Source organism: Dioszegia hungarica (genome assembly GCF_025882075.1).
Source record: "Dioszegia hungarica strain PDD-24b-2 chromosome Unknown MKK02contig_24, whole genome shotgun sequence".
NCBI classification, from domain to species: domain Eukaryota; kingdom Fungi; phylum Basidiomycota; class Tremellomycetes; order Tremellales; family Bulleribasidiaceae; genus Dioszegia; species Dioszegia hungarica.
The window spans coordinates 20,495-40,397 of record NW_026515778.1 but is presented as its reverse complement, the minus strand read 5'-3'; the positions used below and the strand labels follow the sequence as shown (position 1 = coordinate 40,397).

Below are 19,903 nucleotides of genomic sequence, written 5' to 3'. Positions count from 1 at the left end.
ATTTCCGCTTCTGCTTACTGCCTACCTAGCGATAATTGCACAGACTATCACCTCCCTATCCGCATCAACATTCCAGCACAAGACAAGCGACCGGCATCTGCAAGAACAGTAAGTATGCGTTGTATCGCAACTTCGCTTTCTGCTACAGGCCGGATCTCGAGCTGATATGGTAGTGGCTGACCAGGAGCATATGTCGGAGGCAGCAGAGAGCGACTACGGCGGCTTCACCCCGAGCTCCTCGCAGACGCTTCCTGAACCAGCGAGAATGTCCATCTCCAGCCTGGTCTCGCAGAATGAGTCAGACAGAAAGGAGATCGCCAAGCTGATCGAGAGGGTCGGGAAGCTTGAGAAGGAGAAGTCGGGTCTCCAGTCGGCACTGGACGAACTCAAGACGAAGCTCACTCAGACAGAGGAGGAGAGGGATGCATCTCAGGCGGCCTACCAGCGGACCGAAGGCGATGTCGCGCGTGTCAGAGCAGACTATGAGACAGCCCTGAGGCTTTTCCGAGGCACACGGGGCAGCCGCAAGGACTAGGGGACGAAATGCTGAATCTCGTTGTCGGGAGTGCTGAACATGCATTGCTGATTTGGAACCATACTTATGCGTTTGCAATCGGGCTGGAGCGAATTTCCCGGCTGGCCTACGTCCATCGCACCACGCTGCTCGCGCGGCAACCGGGGAAATTGACCCGGATTACTTGACAGCAGAGGCTGGGCGTATGTTGGCTCAAGGGACACTCAGGCTTTCTGCCCTCGCCCGCGTCCTTTTGAGCTTCCGGGCGCCACCAGGCAGTGGGATCCTGGACGTTCAATAGCTGATACGGGGAGAATGCCTCCATCGGCTCATGTTCGGGTCCCCCACCTAGACTGTCATTCGGATCTTGACGAGAAGGGATCACCACACTGCTCTTACGCGTTTCATGCAGATTTGCTCGGCTTTACTCGGCTTAGATCCAGCAACTCACAATGCGTGCCTTGTACAAAGGGGACTTAAGGCGTGCGAACAGGCATTTCACATGAAAGGGGCTTCTCGACGTACTATCAGGCCTGGGGCGACAGTAATACTTAAGGTCGCTCAGACCCCCATATTCCCTCCCCTCTTCTCATCATTCTTTCCACTACAACTCGTGTGCACTGTGATGCCCAGATCTTCATCAAGCTCCAATTACACGATGAGCGACGAAAGCAGGATGAAATGTGAGTATCTCGGCTTTCACACTGGCCGGGTGGCAAACTCATGTGGCTTACTGATCCTGTCAGCCAACCAGTCCCAGCCAAGTTCGGCACCACACACCGTACAAATCACTTCCGGAAATCGATCCACATTGACAAGCCAGCCGGAACAAGCAACAGACCCCTCCACACCTGGGAACCCAGCCTTGACACTCGCGGACTTGATTGCTGAGAACATCCGGCTGACCGCGAAGAACGAGGCTCTGGAGAAGAGAGCTTCACAGCTGGAGTCCAATGTCCGGCATCTTGAAGGACAGGTCGCAGCAGCAAGTCACAGGCAGGCTGCCGAAGAGCGCGCAGACTGGATTGCACGAGTGGAAGAAGCCATGGAAGCGGACGCCAGCGGGGAGGCGCAGGAGCGCAAATACTGATGCGGAGTCGTGATCGGGTTTCTTGATCACCCGTAGCAAGCTGTGCAAGTGATACGCGTAGCTATGCAGATGATACATGCCGCGCATCTCTCCCTCTCCTTAGGGCTGCCTCTTGAAACCCGCTTGCAAAAGAACCTGTCTACCTATGTGTTTGATAACTATAATCACAAATGCTATGTATACTAATCTAAATGTAGGTCGATGTCCTATTCTACTTTCTATATACGAGTCTACATACTTGCTACTTCTAATTCAGATCAGTCCGGAAGAGGGGTATAGTTGCCAAAAGCAGGCCGGAAGGGTATATTCGTGATGATGTCGTCATTTGATTTGAGGTCGGGGCAGGAGTCGTGTATCGCCAGGAGTGGCAGGATGGCGATTAGACCGAGTATCGTTCCCGCATACGTTCGCGGATGACTGGTGGGAATGACGAGACCATCGGTTCCCAATTTGCCCCGAGGTTGTTGCGGAACCCTTGCAGGATCTAAGGTGTCAGCTGGGGTCCCAAAACGTGATGGACAAGCTCACCGATCGGAACATATTGTCCAGCTGTGATGATGGGTGCTGCCACTTGCAGATGGCATTGCAGAAGTAGTGGAACGCCTGGCTGTCAGCCGAGATCTCTTGCGTGTTCGGGGGGATGATGCGGGTTGCCATAAGCCCGAGGAGCCGTGCACAAGCCTCATGCCCGTGCTCCCGGCGGGGGTAAGTACAGATTGGGAAGGGGGTAATCTCGATCCGGGAAGAAGACGTGAAGGGGTAGAAGCAGGGGTGGAGGAAAGGAGACTTCAACTTACACTCTCAATCCCCGCAGGATTCGCCGAGATCATCATGCAGAACCCCCTGAACGCCGAGTCCTTCTCCTCATTATCCTTAATCTCCCACAGGGCGGTACACCACGCCTGCGCAAACTTGGGCAGCTCCGGCGCGACCGTCGCGGGGCAGACCAAACCTATCCGCCCAATGGTGACGGCGGCATTCTCGCTGAGCGATTTTGGCGATTTGGGATTGATGAGGATGGGGATCAGGCGGGAGATGAGGGGCGGGACGAATGGTTCGAGTGGGGCGGCCGAGCCATTGTATTGGAGGGCAATCTCGCCGGCTGCCCAGGCGGCATTGTTGCAGACCGAGATGGATTCGGGACCTGGTTCCGCGATGATCTGGTCGATTACGGCAGGCATGATTTGGGGGACGACGGGTTGTAGGATCGCCCAGCATGAGATGGCCATGTCACCGAGGAGGGCGTGTGCGGATTGGCGGATGGGTGCTTCAAAGTGCTGATATCAGCTATGTCAAAGCAGGACTTACGGTCAAGCAAAGAGCCATGAGGTGGAGCAGGGGCGGCTGGGTCGTGGCGATGAGCTGGTGGATCTGGTCGCCGAGACCTTGGGTGAGACCGGAGAGCAAATCAAGGGCGACGACGATGAAGGTCCGGTCGGGCTCTTCGATGTTCTCCTGGTCGGCCTCCCAGACTTGGTACTGTTGGAGCGAAGTGTGGATGATGTTCAGGCACCGCTGGAAGACCGGCGCGGTATAAGGGGCGAACGCCGCGCCAGCTGCAATCGATACTGACGACAGGCACTGCCATCAGCTCAGTCAAAGTGGAACTCACCTCTAGCAATGGCACGAGATCTCCGTCATCATCTGCGAGCTTCATCCATCGGTCGATCAAAGGCGGCATGAGGATATCGAGGTATGCCGGCTGGCCAAGGGCGCTGCCGACCGAGTCTGCGAGTGTTCCGAGGGCGTCGTAGAGGATGAGCAAGTTCTTTTGCTGGTATTTCTGGAACGCAAAGGTGAGGTTGCGCAGAATTGGCTCGAGGAACGGGGCGAGCGCCTCTTCGGCTTCCTCTTCGAGCGTGGCGAAAGCGGAACAGCCAGCTTCTTGGACCCGCTTGTTTCCGTCCAGAACGCGTTTGAGTAGCTGTCATCAGCGATGCCACGACCTCAACTCACTCCTTCCATAGTTGGGATAAAGAACTTGGTCTTGTCCTCCTGAGCGGTCTGGACGACCCAGGACGAGTACCGGCCGAGTGTCCAGCACGTGATGGAACGGACGAGTGCCTGATGTCAGTCGGGCCAAAGCAAGGCTTACCTTCTTGTCGCCGAGGGAGTTGATGAGCCATGGTACGAGCTGCTGGAGATGTGGTTGAAGACCCTCGATACAGCCTGGAATCAGCACGAGGTCTACAAAAGAAAGGAAGACTCACCCTCGGCAATAGCGCCAAGAGCCAATATCCCGCTCTCGCGCTGCTCCCAGTCCTCGTGGAACAGCCTGTCCTTCAAATGCGGCAGCAGAATTTCCAGCACGTCCGTCCTGAACGTCACCGCCATGACGTCCAACGCCGCCGCCGAGCACTTGCGGATGTTCCACTCGCCCGACCCCTCGTCGTCGTCATCGTCATAATCCTCATCATCCTCGTCGTCATCCTCCTCCAACGCCCTGTCCGCCGCCTCTCTTGACTGCCCGACCCGGCCCGCGGTGGTGGGGTCGTTCGACTCGTGCGTGTGGGTCTTGGACGAGTAGTTTTTAGGCTTGATATCCTCCTCCTTGTCCGGCACCGCCTCGTCTTCTTCGTCGTCGTCGAGCGTGAGGAGGTCAAACTCGGTATAGACCATGCCTTGGAGCAGTAAAGGGAGGATGATGTGGAGGTAGGGACGGAGGTGCTCCTTCATGTTTGGCTCTTCCGCAAAGGTGAGCCAAAATTCGCACGCCTCGAGAGCGACCAGCTCGTCCTGCTCCGTGGTGCAGTACGCCATGTAGTCGACGACGTTTTTGAGCTCCGGGACGAGCTTGTCTGGGCGGGTATTGAGGATGACGGCGAGGGCGGCGCAGACCGCTTTGCGGACGTCCGAGGATTCGTCCGATGCCCGCGCGAACAGGGCCTGGAGGTAGGGGTCGATATTGGCGGCCATGCTGGGCGAGTTGAGTGCGCCGAGGGATTGCAGGGACTGCAGGCAGGCAAGACGGATTTTGGCGGAGGAGTGGGCAGTGTAGCGGATAAATTCAGGGACGAGGTGGTCGAGGAGGTTTCGACCCGAGACGACAAAGTCGAGCTTGTGGGGGCAGTCCTCGCAGATCTTTTCGAGGGTGTTGAAGGAGCCCTAAAATCAGCGATGCCAGTGAAAAGGCTAGAATGCACACACCTCGGCGAGGTTGATATCCTGCGATCCCATTCCCACCGTCACCGCGTTCAACGCTTCTGGCCAGCTCCCCGAATCCGCCTTTCCCAACAACGCAGTAATCACAGCTCCCACCGTCTGCCGGATCATCTGGTCCTTGTCCGACAACCCCTGTAGGATGACCGCCCTGACATAGGCGACTGCCGCAGCGCCCGCGGGATTGTTCACCGTGTCCTCGCTAATCGAATTTTTGAGAAGCAAGCCCGCGACGGCTCGATGAGAGTCTTGCTCACCGGTACAGACGATGAGGACGTAGGAGAGGTAGGCGAGGAAGTCAGGGTTGTTTTTGAGTATGCCAATGCGCTGGAAGTGAGCTCGGCTCATGACCAGGTTGAAGTCGACATACCTGGGTGACGGCTCGCTGTATTTCCGAGTCACTTGAGCTGGATTGCCGGAGGAGCAGTAGGACCTCCTCTAGGCCTTGCTGCTGAGGCTGCCAGGTCATCGTAGCTGAGGTAGTATAGGAGTGAAGGGTACAATAGAGGCAGAGGAAGAGGCGAGTTTGGCTGGCTGCCTTTCGCTCTCCTAATTCCTCGTTTGGGATGGTGCCCCGGAAAACCTTAAAATAGCCACGTGGAAAGCGACGAAAGTGGCACCTGGCCCATATTCGCCACCCACTCTGGTGGCTGGTATCATATAGCAGTGGCTTAGCTGCACCCTGAGAGCTGCTTTTGGAGATGATTAGCGGGAGTATATGGTTCCAGTCTCACAGCCCTCTGATGAGGGAAGCTGGACATTCCTAATCTAGAGCTCGCTTGTGTCTTGGAGAGAGGAGAGAAGAGGTCCGAGCGGGAGACTTAACCTATGCGCACAGACCCACCTGGTTTCCTTCCTCTGACCCCCTACTGCCAACTGACTCATCCTCTTTCTTATATCTACATCGCCTCACTGCAGTCATAAGATGTTGATTGAGCTTACTACACTCACAGAAACGGCCTTCAACTCGGAGATACTTGACGCCGAGTGGGCACAACAATGTACCTCGGTCCTGATCGATCGCTCCATCTACCAGTGGGAGAGCTTGTGCGACTTCCTCCCCGATCGATGGGACGAGGAGAGCGAAACGGCTTTAGTGAACGACATGAAGGGTCTCATCGTCGTAGCCCATACCTTCCGCAAAAAAGCTATGGCGGTAGTCTTTGACGGGGAAGATGAGGACATGCTCCGTGGGTTTCCTTCCTCGCGAACATTTAGTGGAGACTGAATGTATAGTGAGCGCAGAGATCTACTTTGACTACTGCGTCAGCGCAACGGGACAGGAACGTACTGGTCTGAGGTTAGAGGGGCAAATCGTGGGCACCTCAGCAACGACATCGGAGGAATGCCGACTCCTGGCGGAGCGGCTGAAAATCATCGTGAGCTCACCTGACTAGACGCGGACGTCAATCTGACCAGTAGATCCGCAAATACGCCGACCCTCCTATCGATCCCACCAAGATTCAGGAGGTACTTGATCTCGTGAGTCATAGCTGGACTTGGCAGCTAGCGTGTACTGAAGCTATAGGCTGTTAGCGCGGCGGAAGCCAGATACTCCGATGACGAGGCTTTCAACACGGGAAGCTCGCCAATCTCGAGTCCTGCAAGTGCCTCCGCTTGGGACCGTCCAGGAGACTTCAAAGGGCGGAAGGAAGAGATGGCGCGGGTTACGCAGAGAGTGTTCGACCCGACTCCGCCCTGGCCTCTTAAGGCTATAGATTTCGATCCTGTAAGTCTCGAATGTCCAGTATTTTCATAGGTTAGCGCTAACGACACAGTCACTCGGACTGAGGGTATGTACTATTTTAGCCCTCTACAGGATCTGCTCCTACTGATGGGCAGAACAAGAACGGTCTCGAGACGTTGGAGAGGATATGGTGTTTTCGCGAATGGCTGAATGAGGTGAGTTCCCCCTCACCAGCGAGCAAGCGCCAAGCTGAGACCTCCAGAGCCGCAACAAACTACTGAGCGACGATGACTTCGAGCTCCCCACGGAGACCACCGGACCGGTATTGAACCGCTGAGAGGAAAGAGTGGGTAAGCAATCGGTGAGTGACTTCAAATATCAGAGCTGATGATCTAGCGGCATCAGAGATGATCATGGAGAGCTAGAAGGGGGAGAAGTTAGCTAGACTGGCCAGGTCTCCCAGATGTATATACATGTATGCCCAAAACAGATACTTTACAAGATCTTCCCAAACACGCCCTTAACAGTACTCTTCGCCGCCTCCTTCATCGCCTGATTCCGCGCCTGCTGGAGATAGTTGGTAGCGCTCACACTCGCATTGTTGAGGCTGTCGTTGAGTTGGTCCATATATGTTCCGCGCTCCTCGGTCGCATTGCGCATTTCCGAGTACCTATTATCATCAGCTATAGCTCTGGATAAAGCAAAGCAAAGCAAAGCAAAGTGACTCACACGTCGTCCCTCTCCCCTGCGACCCTCGATGGTCCAGCCACCTTCTTCACGGCCGTCCGTTTCGGCGCTACTGTCGTTGGCGAGACGACCTCCACCTTCTTCTCGGCGGGCGGGTCTCCCCATGTAATGAGCGGCTTCTTGGGTACCGGTGCTGGGGGAAGAGGAGGGGGCCGCTTGGGTCCAGCCACTGATGATCAGCTGTATCCTCGCAATCGGACAGGAAACATACCAAGAGCGTCCAGCTGAGCGCCGCTGAGCGGCGCTCCACCCCACAACCACGCCCCCGGAATCCCACTCGCCGTGAGCGGTATAGGCTGAGCCGGGACTGGCCGCTTGAAGGCACACGGGTCGATCCGCGGCGGAAGGGGTTTACGGAAGTGGAAAAGGGTACGGAGGTTGATATCGAGCGGTCCAGCGTATTCGACAAAGTCGCCTGAGCGGTCGTCTATCGATATCTTGCCAATTCGGCGGCTACAACGTCAGCTTTTTGCACCTCAGCAACGAAAGATACAGCCCAGCTCACCCTTGAGTCCCAAAGGAAAGCTCCATCCTCGTGATGGGCTGAAGGAAAGGCAGCGAGTAGGCCAGAACCGAGCCCGTCGTCGTTATCCCGACCAGTATCTTTTGACCTATACTGTCAGCTCCGCCCGATAGACAGCAAACAGGACATACCATATCTTGTAACGTAGAACGCCTCGCCTAAATCTTCATCCTCAAATTCAACCTTGGCCACTCGCTCCCCGTTGAAGTTAACCGCCGCCCGGATGCTCTTCCTGCTCGCGGCGATCCAGACACAATGAGGCGGGACGTCCTTCTTGCCTTCTGGCGTCCCGTGATGCGCCATCGCCGCGGAGAGCGCGTCGGCGGTGGGGTGAAGCTCGTTCCCGGTTGTAGGGTCGAGTACGAATGTTCCGAGTGGGCCGGAGAGGGATTCGTTTGTAAAGGTGGGAGGCTTCGCTTCGACCATCCATTCTCCGAGGACATTGACGAGGGTGTAGATCTTGGTCATGCCCTTGGCGTAAGAGACGATCAGGCGGGGTCGGGGTGTCGAGTCTAAAGATGAGCGATGGTTTTGAGAGAAGCGAGCTGCACATACCGGTTCCCATTCCCGAAACCACCCACTTCAACCTCCCCACGACGCTCTGCTCCCCTACTACATTCTGCACGTTCTGATTCTTCCGCCTCTTCTTCTTGATGACCTGTCCGTCCCCATCGAAACCTTCTCGGAGAATGACATCCGGTCCGCGCATGTCCAAAACAGCGATAGACTTGGACGCAAAAGCGACCGAGATGAAGCCTGCCTATCAGCTACCTCTCTAATTTGCTTAGACTAGACTTACCGATATCCGAGACAGCACAAGCCAGCGGCTCGCCCTGCTTCAACGTAAAGATAGCGACCGGCTTGAACCCATCTACAGAATACCTCGCCAAATGCTGGATCTCGGTCACCTCCTCGACCCACCCGTCGTTCCCTCCCGCGGCCGGAGTGGTCGGGGTAGGCGGGAAGTAACCCCCATTGGGACTCTTGAGCGACTCGTCCCCATCGTCCAGCTCTTCCACCTCGTCGTCCGCCCGCCCTCCCTTGGCTTCGGCAAACTTGGTGACGATGACCTCGCCAGTCATCATCGTAATGACGCACTCGAGCGCCTCGCGTGCGAGATGGACCGACTTGATCCGGACTCTGGGGCGGTCCGTCTCCCATAGCCTGGCGAGGGGGAGATGGGCGACGTCTGGCGATTTCAGGTACTCGCCGATCGAGATGGTCAGGTGGGGGAGGGGTCCTGGGTACTCGAATCGCAGTGGAGTGGGGAGTACGAGCAGCTGGGGAGAGGTATCCCAGAAGCGCACGGTCGCGTCAGGGTGGAACGTGATGAGGACGCGGTACGACTCGAGCTTGGCGACCTTGACGTCTGGGGCGCCGGCGGATTGAAGATCGGGAACGGCGAGACCGCCGTGCAGGGGTAGTCGGGGCATGGTCTCGGACGAAGCCGTCTCGATAGACCAGGAGATGAGGCGCTTGAATGAGGGCGTGGGGAGAGGGACGAGCTCGCAGCCCAGTACCGAGAGGTGTCCGGTCCAGATGGATGAGGGGATGCGGTAGTGACGCCGAGCGCGGGGGCGGTGGTGGCCCGAGGCGGACATGATGGAGTTGGGGGTAGCGACGCGCAGGCGAGGGGAGGGGAGGGGCGAGGAGTTAGTCCAGGGTAGACGCCACCCACCACTCGTCGGCGTAGTGGGATTGGGAGACATCATGGGCGCAGGGGACATGGCGACGATATTCTCCCCCTCGCCGGGTTGGACGAATGTCTTTCGGCCGAGCGCCGGCGGTATCTCGGTCGACCGCTGAGGGGGAAAGACAAACGCCTCCATGGCGCGCGAGGCGTGGGGCATGTCGATAGGCGCGAGCCGCTTGTCCGGGGTGAGCGAGACAATGAGCGCGATGGCGTCGTGCGCCATACCGAAATATGGGTTGGACCGGGGGAGGAGAACAAAGTCTTCTGGAGGGGACTTGGTAGGGTAGTTGGACGCCCCGGTGGGCATGAGCGAGTCCCGATACGCGTACCGTTGCTGCAAAGGCATGCTCTCGGACGACGCTGTGGTCTTTTTGGCTGGAGCGACGGGAGGGATGTATGCGGGGAACTGGAGGAGGTTGATACCGGGCCGCTCGCCAGGTGACTGTCCGCCGAGAATGACGAGGAGGGTCTCGCCACGTTCCGCAAAGTCCATGGACGCGTTGGTGACCGGCTCGACCGCCTCCGTTGTGGCGGCAGCTAGGAGCTTCATGGCTGCGGCGTCCGGGAAGCTGGCCCAGGCGAGCTTGAAGATGGGCTCCCGATTCGCCATGATCGCCGAGGGGATAGGTACGCCGTCCTTGTCCAGCTGGTCCTTGCCCTTCCCTTTGCGCTGGTTGTCCAGTGCGCCAGCATCGTAAAGCGACTCGGCATCCGCGACGTTGACGTCCTCGTGGGTGATCGTCCGTACCATCAACGGCTTGTCCGGCTCCGAGTACGCCCAGAACGCGATACAGCCGTCCGAGTGACCGACCGCAAAGACTTGACCGTCTGGGCGCCAGGTGAGTGAGGTGACAGATGGGGTGCGCTCAGTCCAGATGGCCTAAAGTCAGCTGTGTCTGTGGTCAGACTTACGTCGTTGTTCTGGTATGATCCTCCTCCTGGTGCTCCAGGCGGTAAGAACATTTCAAAGTTCTTTACCGCTACACCTTTCTGGAAGTCCCATGCTACTACTCCGCCTTCATAGCCGATGAGCATAATGTTGAGATCGCGTGGGTTGAGGGCGAGACAAGTAGCCATGGGTCTATAATGAGCGATGCGCTTTCTCGGTGTGGATAACACTCACCCTCCAGCTGTCTTCCGCCTGCCTGGCATCCCGCTCCGGACCATCTTGGCCTCATACTCTCCCCAGCAGTTCTGCACTTTACAGCTCCCCAGCGCCCCTCTGCTCAGATCCCAAGCGAGCATCTGCCCATCCTTCAACGTGACGAACAGGTGGGTATGGCTCGGTAGCGGCTGATCCACCGCCGTGACCGTGCCCCATAGGGTATAGTGTGCTTCGCGAGTAGGTAATGGGGGATGTGTGGACGGATTGGCGTGTTCCGAGATCTCTTGCATGGAGTAAGAGTAGAGGGTATTGCCCGTATCGACCGCGACGATCCGGTGGTGGCCGGGGTGGAAGGTGAGGAACTTGATCCCTGCGCCGGCTTTCGAGGAGGATGGACTGCTGATGGGTAAGGAGAATTGGAAGGCGGTCTGACCAAAGACGTGGACGACACCCGAGGAGGTACCGACTCCGAGTAAGGACAGGACGGGATCGACGGCGAGGGCGGTGATTTCGCCAGTCACCCCGAGAGAGCGGAGATGGCCATAACGGTAGAAGGAGGTCTCGCGGAGGTTCTTCGTCCAGTCTGTCGTGAGAGGCAGCGCTGGCTGCTTGTTGGACTTGAACATGGCGTCCAGCAATAAAATAGGTAGACAGAAGCGAGATGCGGCAGAAGATAAGGCAACAACAGTGGGGACGCGTTTGGCCCCGACGCGCGCGAGCATAAAAGCGCGTAAGAAGGCGCGCGTTCGTCCTGCCACATCTCTCGTAGCGCTTGCAGGTATAGCTGGGCAGGTACATAGTGAGGGTGGACAGCTAACCCGTTTGATGCGGTGGCCCCTTGACCTCTCTCTCTCTGCTTGCTGGGTAGAGCCGCTAGCGCGTCGGTTCTGGGAGGAGTAGATCTCGTAGCGATACCCAGTCACGTAGAGCTAAAGCACTGAAGGGGCAAAGCCTCTGCCACTATCTCAACATGAAAAGGCACCTATGTATATATCACACTAGCTGTAGAGCCCAGCGACAGCCGAGAAGGGTGTGTAGGCGATGTGTAGGGGATGGGCACAGATGAAAGCGAGGTCTCAAGCAGTGGTAAGTCACTACCTTGGCCGCAGCTTGTGCTATATCTTCATATGTTACAATTGGACTACGCTTTCATCAATCTGACACGGTTGCATAGTATATCGGTTAGTACGTCAGATTCTGAATAAAAGAGGCCTTAGCTTTAAAAAAGTGACTTCTGAAGAGTCCGGTTCGATTCCGGGTGCGACCTTTTTTTTTGTCTTTGGCCAAACCGACTTTTTGACATGGATGTATGCTCCCCCATCTCAGCTACCCTCCTGTGCTTTTCTCATACTTTTACGAGCCGTGTTGCACGAAATATGGCTGTTTGAAAATAAGGGCCTCTCCGCCAGAATAACTTCCGCGGCAGTGATCAGCGGAGCTGCCGTTATCCCGATTCCAGCAAACCCGATCCTTTTGGGGCCCCCATGTTTCAGTGACGAAATAGGGGTCCCGGCCGCACGACACAGGGACGATCGTCGATGGGTTCAGGTTCGTCGATGCAGTCAGCACTAAGCCATTGATGCGTTGATGTGCGATCCCGATCCCGCTTGATATCGTCTGACGTAGCGACCTTCCCCACCCGGCGAAACCATCCCTCTGCTCGGCGGTGATCCCTCTTCCCGATCCGATGTCAGCCTCTCCGGTCCCGGCTAGCTCGGCGTGGGCGAGCGGTACCTGACGCTCGGACACGGCTGATGTGATGAGATGTGATTGTCTTAGTGTCGATCCTCCGCTGCATCATCGCTTTTCACCTTGAGATCGGGGGAGGTGATACACATCAGCGTCATACAATGGCGTCATGCGAGGTTGAGTCAACTCTAGTCTTACTCGTGACCACCCCTTCCTGAGGAACATATAAGGCGGACCAAATCCCCCTTGCTTATTCATCAACTCCATCTTCCACTCCACTACCACACCACACCACACCAATCAATCAACATGTCCACCTACAAGCCCACCGAGGTAAGTCTTTGCATTTCTCTTTCATTCAACTGGATAGTGGCTGACGCTACAGCACGACGGCCTCAAGCAGGACGGTACCCCCGACAAGCGGGTGTCTTCTGAGCACGGCTTTGGCGGAAGGTATGTCTTCTCTTCCATCTCATCCCACCCTTACCACGCCCTACCACCCATCCCTTTCGCATTATACACTGCCTCACCGTCGCTCCGACCACCCTCTCTCTTAGAGCTTAGCTGACCCTCAGCGACGGACCCGACCCACACGTCGAGGGCGCCAAGGGCGGCAAGGCCTCCGGCTCGACTGACGGCGAGACCTACAAACCTTCTGAGCACGGCGGTCTCAAGAAGGACGGTACCGAGGACAAGCGGACCTCTTCCGAGCACGGCTTCGGCGGATCGTAAGTCGCTAGCCTCAATCACGATTTGTGGAGCCAAGCTCACCCTTCAGTGACGGACCCGACCCGAAGGTTGAGGGTGCCAAGGGCGGCCAATCCTCTTAAGAGGTCCTTAGGCTAGGAGTAGTATAGGATAGTCAGAAGCAAATGCAACAATTGAAGCACTACCATCTCTCTCTGCAGCAACCCTTCTCATCGCTTTTGTCTGCTGGTCATCCTTGTCTTGTTGTCGTGGAGCATGCTTCGTTGAGCGCACGAAGAGTGGCCCACAGCGTTTCCTCTGAAGAGTGCCTCCTTTCATGGTTTTGGGTGTCTGCGATGAGACAGCCATGGGAAGGTTCAGGCAGGGTCCAGCTACCTAGGTGCGAGATCATAGCGTTTCATGTTTTGACTTCTCAACCACATATGGACCCGCCTGATACAGGCCTGACCCTCTAGTTCGCCTTGTTGATCCGCCCTACCACCTTGCCGGTCCCCAATACCCTCTTCCTCTGCTTGAGCATGTACGTGTATAGCACATACAGCGCTGCATATCAGCTCAGCCGAACTCAATTACCCTATCCTTGACTCACAAGGCCACCACACCAGGAACAGCCCCAACCTCCAAAAGTCCACCGCCCCCCACTCCCTAGTCGCCCCCACCTTGCTCTTCACCCCCGACTTGGTCATGTTCCACAGCAACGCCCTGCCCCAGCTCGACCTGAGCACCACGTTCCTTAGCGACCCCGGGAGGTTGGCGAGGATGTACTTGGTCGGGATCTTGGCGATAAGCCAGTCCGGCAGGAGTTTGGATATGGGTGGAAGGGTGGAGAAGCTGATGAATGCCTCGGAGGCCGCGCCGAGGGGGTAGAGCGGGAGGAAGGTGGTGTACCTCAACCAGTCGAGTGCGCGGATCTTGATACCCAGTAAAGAGGTCGCGTAGTAGGTGTACCGAATGACCTCGGTGAGGGACCAAGCGAGGAGCATGGTCGTGAAGAGAGGGTTGGAGTGGGTCTACATCAGCAACGTCGAGCTGGAACTCACCTTTGGGACAGCCTCCACAACGCCCCATACGGTGTAGACCCTGCTTGCGACCTGACTCGCGGTAGTTAGGATAGGGCTCCGGACCCATCCCAAAGCAGCATGGACCACCTCCAACACCGCCAAGGTCTGGGTCCACTTGGTCAACCACCCGAGGTTCTTGTAGTTGTACGACCCGCTGAGGAAGGATTTGCCGGCCAGGAAAGGCATGTACGAGATGGCCTTTCGGCCGACGGGGTGGAGCGATGCCAAGCGAGTGAGGTAGGACGACGGGTTGGACGCGCCAGGTTTGCCAGTGAGGAGGAACGAGACGGTAATGTAGAGCAGGTTCGCCCAGAGCGCCGCCGAGATGACATTGTACGCCAAAAGGTAGATCTTGAGGGGAGTGAGGCGGGTCTTTGGGACAGAGCCAGCGAGCTGCTTGCCCTGTCGAGCGATGCGCTCCTTCTCGAGCTCGGCGCGCTGCCCTACGTTCTGAGTGCGGTTAGACATGGTGTGGATGAGGAATGAGGCGGTCAATGTCGGGTAATGTCTACGCGGGCGGAAGCAAACAACGATGACGTTGAGACGCGTCACGACGGTCAACTCGACCCTTTGACCGTTCTCCATGACTATCAGGCGACATGCTCGGTAGGTCCTCGGCGTGACTCCGCTGATAGCAGTCGTCGGCCTCACTGGCGGTATCGCATCAGGTAAGCCCCTTTCCGGCCTAGCTGACAAGAGGCAAATCCACCGTTTCAACCCTCCTCGCCAAGCATGGGATCCCCATCATCGACGCCGATATCCTCGCTAGGGAAGTCATCGACCCCGGTACACCTGGCTTCCGCCGCGTCGTACAGCATTTTGGCCCGGACCGGGTCTTGCGAGAGGATGGGACGCTCGACCGAGCCGCTATAGGCGATATAGTCTTTCATGACCCTGATCAACGGGCATGGCTGAACGGTCTCGTCCATCCCCTCGTGCGTCGCGCTATCGTCGCTCGGGTCTTTCGCTACTGGATCACAGGACACGCTGTCGTCGTTCTGGACGTCCCGCTCCTCATTGAAGCGGGGCTATGGCGATTCGTCGGCGAAATAGTCGTGGTGTTTGTGTAAGTCCCCCTCTGACCCCACTGATTACAGAAACGAACGACTCCAGCTCTCTCGGCTACTCTCACGCCCCTCCAATCCCCCTCTGACCGAACATCAGGCCCAAGCCCGTATATCCTCCCAACTCCCCCTCTCCGCCAAACTCGCCTACTCGACCCAAGTCCTCGATAATTCCGGCGCACCGTCGGATCTCGCCGCACAGGTGGATCGCCTAGTCAGGAGGTGGCATAAGCAGCAAGGAGGGGATTTGGGGTGGTGGTGGCGCTTGTGCTGGGTGTTGCCACCGGTAGGAGTGACGGCGGGGTTGCTGTGCCTGGCGGGCAACTGGGTGCGGTCGTTGAGGCGCAAAGGACGACGGAGGGGGAGAGGGGAGGTGGACCGCAGAGATGGAGAGAGGATAGAGATGAGGGATATGAAGAAGAAGAAGGGGAGTATCACGGATGCAGACTGAGCAGGCATCGTGTTTTGCGGAGCCCTGTGTAGCTTGCATTCGGCTGACGAACAAGTCAAAGTCCCGGGAGAAACAGTACTCATTGTAACCTCGCTACTGATCCCGAACGTGAAGAGGCGTAGCTAATTGACGAGACCGGCCATACAGGCGGGCTTATCTCTCTCTGCTTCGACTGATCCGCTGCGCAGTGGCGCTCAGATGAAGCTGATGTTAGCGCAATTCATCGAGCCTAAGCACCATCGTTGTGCCGAGCAGAACATAATCTCATCAGGAACGCTTGCGGGAATGTGTTAACTTTTGGACGGGAGACCAAGAGGCAAGATACTTTTCCGACAGCAGAGTGGGGATGCATTGGACTCGAACAGCTCTCCTTATATATTCCAGACCTATCGATAGCTAACCTATCAAGCTATCGATACCTAGCGATCTACTGATAGCCTATCGATAGCCATCCTATCGATAGCTCCTATCGATAGCTCTAAGCTATCAAGCTTACTGATAGCTACCACTTCTGGTATCACCGAGCTCGTGTCCGAATAGGGGTTCCTCCTTGGGACCTATTCGCTTCCCGCTTCAGAGAGCCTAGAATCTCAGATTCTCAACAGAATGCAGGTCCAATATACATAACTGTAAATCGCTCAACCCCTTCGGCAAATATTGACCACGCGAACCGAACACTGAACACCTCCTCAATGCAAAATCGCCCATCAAGTGTTCACCACCAGAGCCTCGGTCCAAGCGCCCAAGTCGTCCGGTATCTGAGCGCTGTCCGCATCATAGGTCTGGAAGGGGCTGCGTGTATCAGTAAAATGAAGCCGCTGCTCACGCGTCACGGCCATGGGCCATCAGGACTCACTCCGTCTCATCGATCTGAATGCTCTTCTCCACGAGATCGGTCATGACGCCCGACCAGGCTGTGTCCGGTTGACCCCTCCATTTCTCAAGGTGGTCCAGGATTGCCAGCTTGGAAATCACCAAAACGGTAACGAGGATGGATTGAACGTCCTCGCTGGCGTCGGCGTGGTTGTCTTCCGCAAAACACTCTGGGATCCTGCTGAGGAAAGCGGTGAATCCCAGCCTCTCCTCACGGGACATGGAGCAGCACTGCTCCACGAAAGGTATGGTGGTCTCGTACATGAGATCCCGTTGGCGTTGCTGGGCAGCTTCGTCGAATACGAAAGCAGACATGGTGGACTGATGAGCAGATTGTGGTGTAAGAGGAAGAGAGGGAAGTGTAAGTCCAAAACTGCTCCGCAGAAATCTCCCTTGTATATGTCTTGTGGACTGGTCTTCATGGTGAAGATGATACGAGCGGAGTCGAATTGCAGAGGGCTGTCCCCCTCTACAAGGTAGTCCCGACAAAGCTCCGACCGGCGGATGTTGTCTCACATTCCATCACCGTTCACTGACTTGACACCCCATAAAGCGGGATGCCGTGCAATCTCGTGCGTTAGATCCACTCCGACTGGAATCTCATCGCGCTTTACAAGCTTTCCTTAGATGTGCGTCCCCATAGCTCAATTTCCCCGTTCCAGCTTTCGTTCACCGCTCCAGGCGGGATTCCGAACGGAGCGGAGTAAATGTCTCCTCCGTTCCGTACTCCTCATCATACTCATCGATACTTGCGTACATGCAACGACACTCGAATTCACCTTGACCACAACTGATCCTGTCGTCTTGACCCGAAAGGGAGCCGCAGAGACGGTGAGAGCGGCCGTAAAGGCGCTCTCTGTGTTCTAACCACATATGTGGCGAACCTATCCCTTATCATGCCCCCCCGTGATCCTTAGCTTGGGGGTCCTCTCAGCTACTCGAGTCTGCTGATACACGTTCGAGCAGAGCTTCCTTCCTTCGTCACCCTGCCGATGGCAGACCTATCCATAAGCGGTAGAGAACAAGTGCCAGCACTTGCTGCGTGACCGATGACCACTGGGCCAGTGCCGAGTCGTCACGCTACCACGGATGCGCCAGATCCAGACCAAGCGTGGGCGAGACGGTAGGCATGATGACCATAGATAGGATATTTATAGGTGATGCCAAACTCAATACGGTCCCCATCCCTCGCGTGCAAGATATGTACACCGAGAAATTTCACCAGTACAGGTGATATATGTGATACTGGCCCCCTGCCCAGCCTGATTCAGCTGAGCAGCTCACTCGAGCACTCGGATGGCTGCTACACGTTCGATTATCGAGATCCCTTGCTCCGTCACCCGCCGAAGGCAGACCAGGCCTGGAGCAACGGAGAACAGGGGCTGATTTTGGGTAACGGATCAGTGCCGCACCACTGACTCGCGAAAGTGCGAGATCCGGGTCGATACAGGTGAAAGGATAGGCACGATCATACATCTGTGCAAGTGAGACACATCTCCATGTTCCTCATCCTTGATTCCTTCCGCTACGAGGGATATATACACCGAGAAGACCCACGTCGAAGTATACTGCTCCCTGCTATTCCCCCGCGGAACTTCTCACTGCCTGTCATACTCGTCTGGGGTACCAAAACAGTGCCACCATCTGCGCCTCGCCGATCTCGACCTCGAGGGCCTTTGCGGAAGCTGTGACGTCGGAAGGTGTGCCGAGAGAGGGTCATTGAGGCTGTTGCCTGGACCGGATTCGGCTTGGGTAGCTGGCGTCGAGACATGAGTTCCTTCCCACGGAAGTGTCGAAGGCATCATGGAATTCTTCACATCCGACGCTTTCGACGTCGTCGAAAGCTCCCATCGATCACCTTGGGTCCCTAAGGACCCCCACACCGATGAGCCGTCGTCATAGGAAGGCGGTGCGCCCCTCGCCTCACGAATACCTCGTTCAATCCCCTGGTCGTGGATGAACCGTTCGCGCTCCTGCCTCCTTTGGTCCTGTTTAGCTGCTTCGGCAGACAGCTTGAGAGACTCGTCGATGATCCGCAGTATGGATGGGGCATTGCGAGCTTCACCTTGTGCCAGGTCGCGGGACTCAAATACGCCGGTGCGGTCGATCAAACCTCGTCTGTGGTCATCCAGTCGGCCCAAACCAGAGACTCTGGGTTCCAGCGCTCTTCCCTTGCCACGCCTGGCAGATGAGCCGCCTTCCTGCTCCCTCACGGCCGGGGCTTCTGCTTCCGCCTGCACCGAGCTGGCGATAGACTCCATCTCTCTTTGCAACGAGCTGACGATAAAGTCGTGAAGAGAGTGGAGCCTATCATTTTTTGGGTTGGTGATCACGCGACCCTCGAGCAGGCCCTTTTCGAGCAGCGACGTGGTGGCGCTGAGAACCCTGGTCTCGAAGCCACTGAAGGCTCTTCCGCCGGCCTCAGCTGCCTGGTCCAATCGGTGCCGGTGCTCGGCAGCTCTCCCGCTCAGCTTCTCTGCAAACATTGATGACACCCAATCGGGAACGTCCTCAATCTCCTTGGGAGTCCAAGGCATGACGGGATGGACCTGGACTGTGATTTGGCCTGCTTTGGACTCGTGGATCTCGAATGCCACGTCGAGATACTTGGTGTCTCTTGACTTTGCAGTTCTCGAACTGGGCTCGGATGGACGAAGCTGCCAGAAGTACGGCGGCACAGTCCGCTCTGCAATGTCGTCCGGTATGCGGCTATGCTGCAGATTCTTGTAATCGTCGGGGCCGATACGGAACACATTGCTTCCTTTGCCGTAGCTGTTCTTGCTCACCTTTAAGAGCGACAATGGCGCCCGACTCTCCAAGAATTGACCAAACGCCTCCAGAACCTCCGCCTTGTCTTCGCTCTTCTATTCCAAGGTATCAGTACTTTTCATTTCTAGGGCATGTATGCACTTACCATGCCATACTTCAGCCTGAGCGCTTCGAAGGCCTCGAGTGACTCTGCAATGGCCTCTTTCAGAACCCCCAGCTCCTGTAGCTCCTGTAGCTTCTGGGTCGTGTGACCAAAACGACTGTCACCGGTGTTGGTATAGGTGCCACGCCAGACAATCTGACCATCCTCCTCCTTGTCGGCTGCATCCACGATACCGACTCCAACGAACCAGGCTGAGTTATCATGCCTCGGGTATGTGGCGTCCCCGCGCAGAGGCTTCTCCTCTTCCCCACTGATGAACCGCTTGGACTCGGCGAAGCGCCACTTGCCCCGATCCGCCTTTGGCTACTCCCCCGGGCGCAAAGGTTTAAAGCGGCCGAACAGGTTCTTGAGCGTGAAGATATCATCCTCCGTGATTGGCCTACAGTATGAGCATGTTGACTACCCAAAACTTACAGCGGGGACGCGTTGGTCGTGCTGGATGACATGGTGTGTGTTTGGATAGCCGAGCGCAGTAAGTGATGATAAGAAGGGGATGAGGAAGAGAGGTGAGTGGCAAAAAGAGAGAGGGGATGGAGCCGGCTCTGCTTATACGATCTTGACCCGCCCTTCATGGAGATAAGAGCATTAAGGGATCATCAAGGAGTGA

The 19,903-nt window shown here is 56.6% G+C and overlaps 8 protein-coding genes and 1 non-coding gene across 9 annotated transcripts; 5 read left to right on the top strand and 4 right to left on the bottom strand.

Annotated features, from left to right (window-relative positions):
• Positions 1–114: 114 nt before the first annotated feature.
• Positions 115–535, top strand: MKK02DRAFT_40301 (uncharacterized protein; the record flags this gene model as incomplete). Its single annotated transcript, XM_053091042.1, has 2 exons — positions 115–121; positions 174–535. The coding sequence occupies 2 exons, from the start codon at positions 115–117 to the stop codon at positions 533–535; spliced, it is 369 nt and encodes a 122-aa protein (XP_052942703.1).
• A 1,448-nt stretch (positions 536–1,983) lies between these two features.
• On the bottom strand, positions 1,984–5,232 carry MKK02DRAFT_19675 (putative importin beta-2 subunit; the record flags this gene model as incomplete). Its single annotated transcript, XM_053086126.1, has 10 exons — positions 1,984–2,088; positions 2,133–2,207; positions 2,402–2,881; positions 2,913–3,185; positions 3,217–3,528; positions 3,561–3,668; positions 3,700–3,773; positions 3,815–4,709; positions 4,752–5,090; positions 5,134–5,232. The coding sequence occupies 10 exons, from the start codon at positions 5,230–5,232 to the stop codon at positions 1,984–1,986; spliced, it is 2,760 nt and encodes a 919-aa protein (XP_052942702.1).
• A 456-nt stretch (positions 5,233–5,688) lies between these two features.
• MKK02DRAFT_29921 (uncharacterized protein) lies at positions 5,689–6,787 on the top strand (the record flags this gene model as incomplete). The annotated part of the gene is made up of 7 exons (XM_053087943.1): positions 5,689–5,953; positions 6,000–6,142; positions 6,186–6,245; positions 6,292–6,492; positions 6,542–6,556; positions 6,606–6,665; positions 6,713–6,787. The coding sequence occupies 7 exons, from the start codon at positions 5,689–5,691 to the stop codon at positions 6,785–6,787; spliced, it is 819 nt and encodes a 272-aa protein (XP_052942701.1).
• A 158-nt stretch (positions 6,788–6,945) lies between these two features.
• Positions 6,946–11,144, bottom strand: MKK02DRAFT_19840 (lethal giant larvae like, C-terminal-domain-containing protein; the record flags this gene model as incomplete). The annotated part of the gene is made up of 9 exons (XM_053086163.1): positions 6,946–7,120; positions 7,180–7,366; positions 7,409–7,650; positions 7,703–7,808; positions 7,852–8,232; positions 8,276–8,476; positions 8,520–10,293; positions 10,326–10,494; positions 10,537–11,144. 9 exons carry the CDS (start codon positions 11,142–11,144, stop codon positions 6,946–6,948), a joined length of 3,843 nt encoding a protein of 1,280 aa, XP_052942700.1.
• Positions 11,145–11,682: 538 nt separating this feature from the next.
• Positions 11,683–11,785, top strand: MKK02DRAFT_t24. The gene has a single exon. It is a non-coding gene; the product is annotated as a tRNA-Gln (tRNA).
• A 731-nt stretch (positions 11,786–12,516) lies between these two features.
• Positions 12,517–13,037, top strand: MKK02DRAFT_40296 (uncharacterized protein; the record flags this gene model as incomplete). The annotated part of the gene is made up of 4 exons (XM_053091041.1): positions 12,517–12,540; positions 12,593–12,660; positions 12,783–12,935; positions 12,986–13,037. The coding sequence occupies 4 exons, from the start codon at positions 12,517–12,519 to the stop codon at positions 13,035–13,037; spliced, it is 297 nt and encodes a 98-aa protein (XP_052942699.1).
• A 329-nt stretch (positions 13,038–13,366) lies between these two features.
• MKK02DRAFT_35191 (tyrosine phosphatase-like protein) lies at positions 13,367–14,444 on the bottom strand (the record flags this gene model as incomplete). Its single annotated transcript, XM_053089106.1, has 4 exons — positions 13,367–13,458; positions 13,505–13,626; positions 13,681–13,925; positions 13,956–14,444. The coding sequence occupies 4 exons, from the start codon at positions 14,442–14,444 to the stop codon at positions 13,367–13,369; spliced, it is 948 nt and encodes a 315-aa protein (XP_052942698.1).
• Positions 14,445–14,575: 131 nt separating this feature from the next.
• On the top strand, positions 14,576–15,491 carry MKK02DRAFT_40294 (putative dephospho-CoA kinase; the record flags this gene model as incomplete). Its single annotated transcript, XM_053091040.1, has 4 exons — positions 14,576–14,582; positions 14,615–14,644; positions 14,676–15,042; positions 15,074–15,491. 4 exons carry the CDS (start codon positions 14,576–14,578, stop codon positions 15,489–15,491), a joined length of 822 nt encoding a protein of 273 aa, XP_052942697.1.
• A 2,471-nt stretch (positions 15,492–17,962) lies between these two features.
• On the bottom strand, positions 17,963–19,742 carry MKK02DRAFT_29917 (uncharacterized protein; the record flags this gene model as incomplete). Its single annotated transcript, XM_053087942.1, has 4 exons — positions 17,963–19,125; positions 19,151–19,223; positions 19,279–19,546; positions 19,711–19,742. The coding sequence occupies 4 exons, from the start codon at positions 19,740–19,742 to the stop codon at positions 17,963–17,965; spliced, it is 1,536 nt and encodes a 511-aa protein (XP_052942696.1).
• Positions 19,743–19,903: the final 161 nt, after the last annotated feature.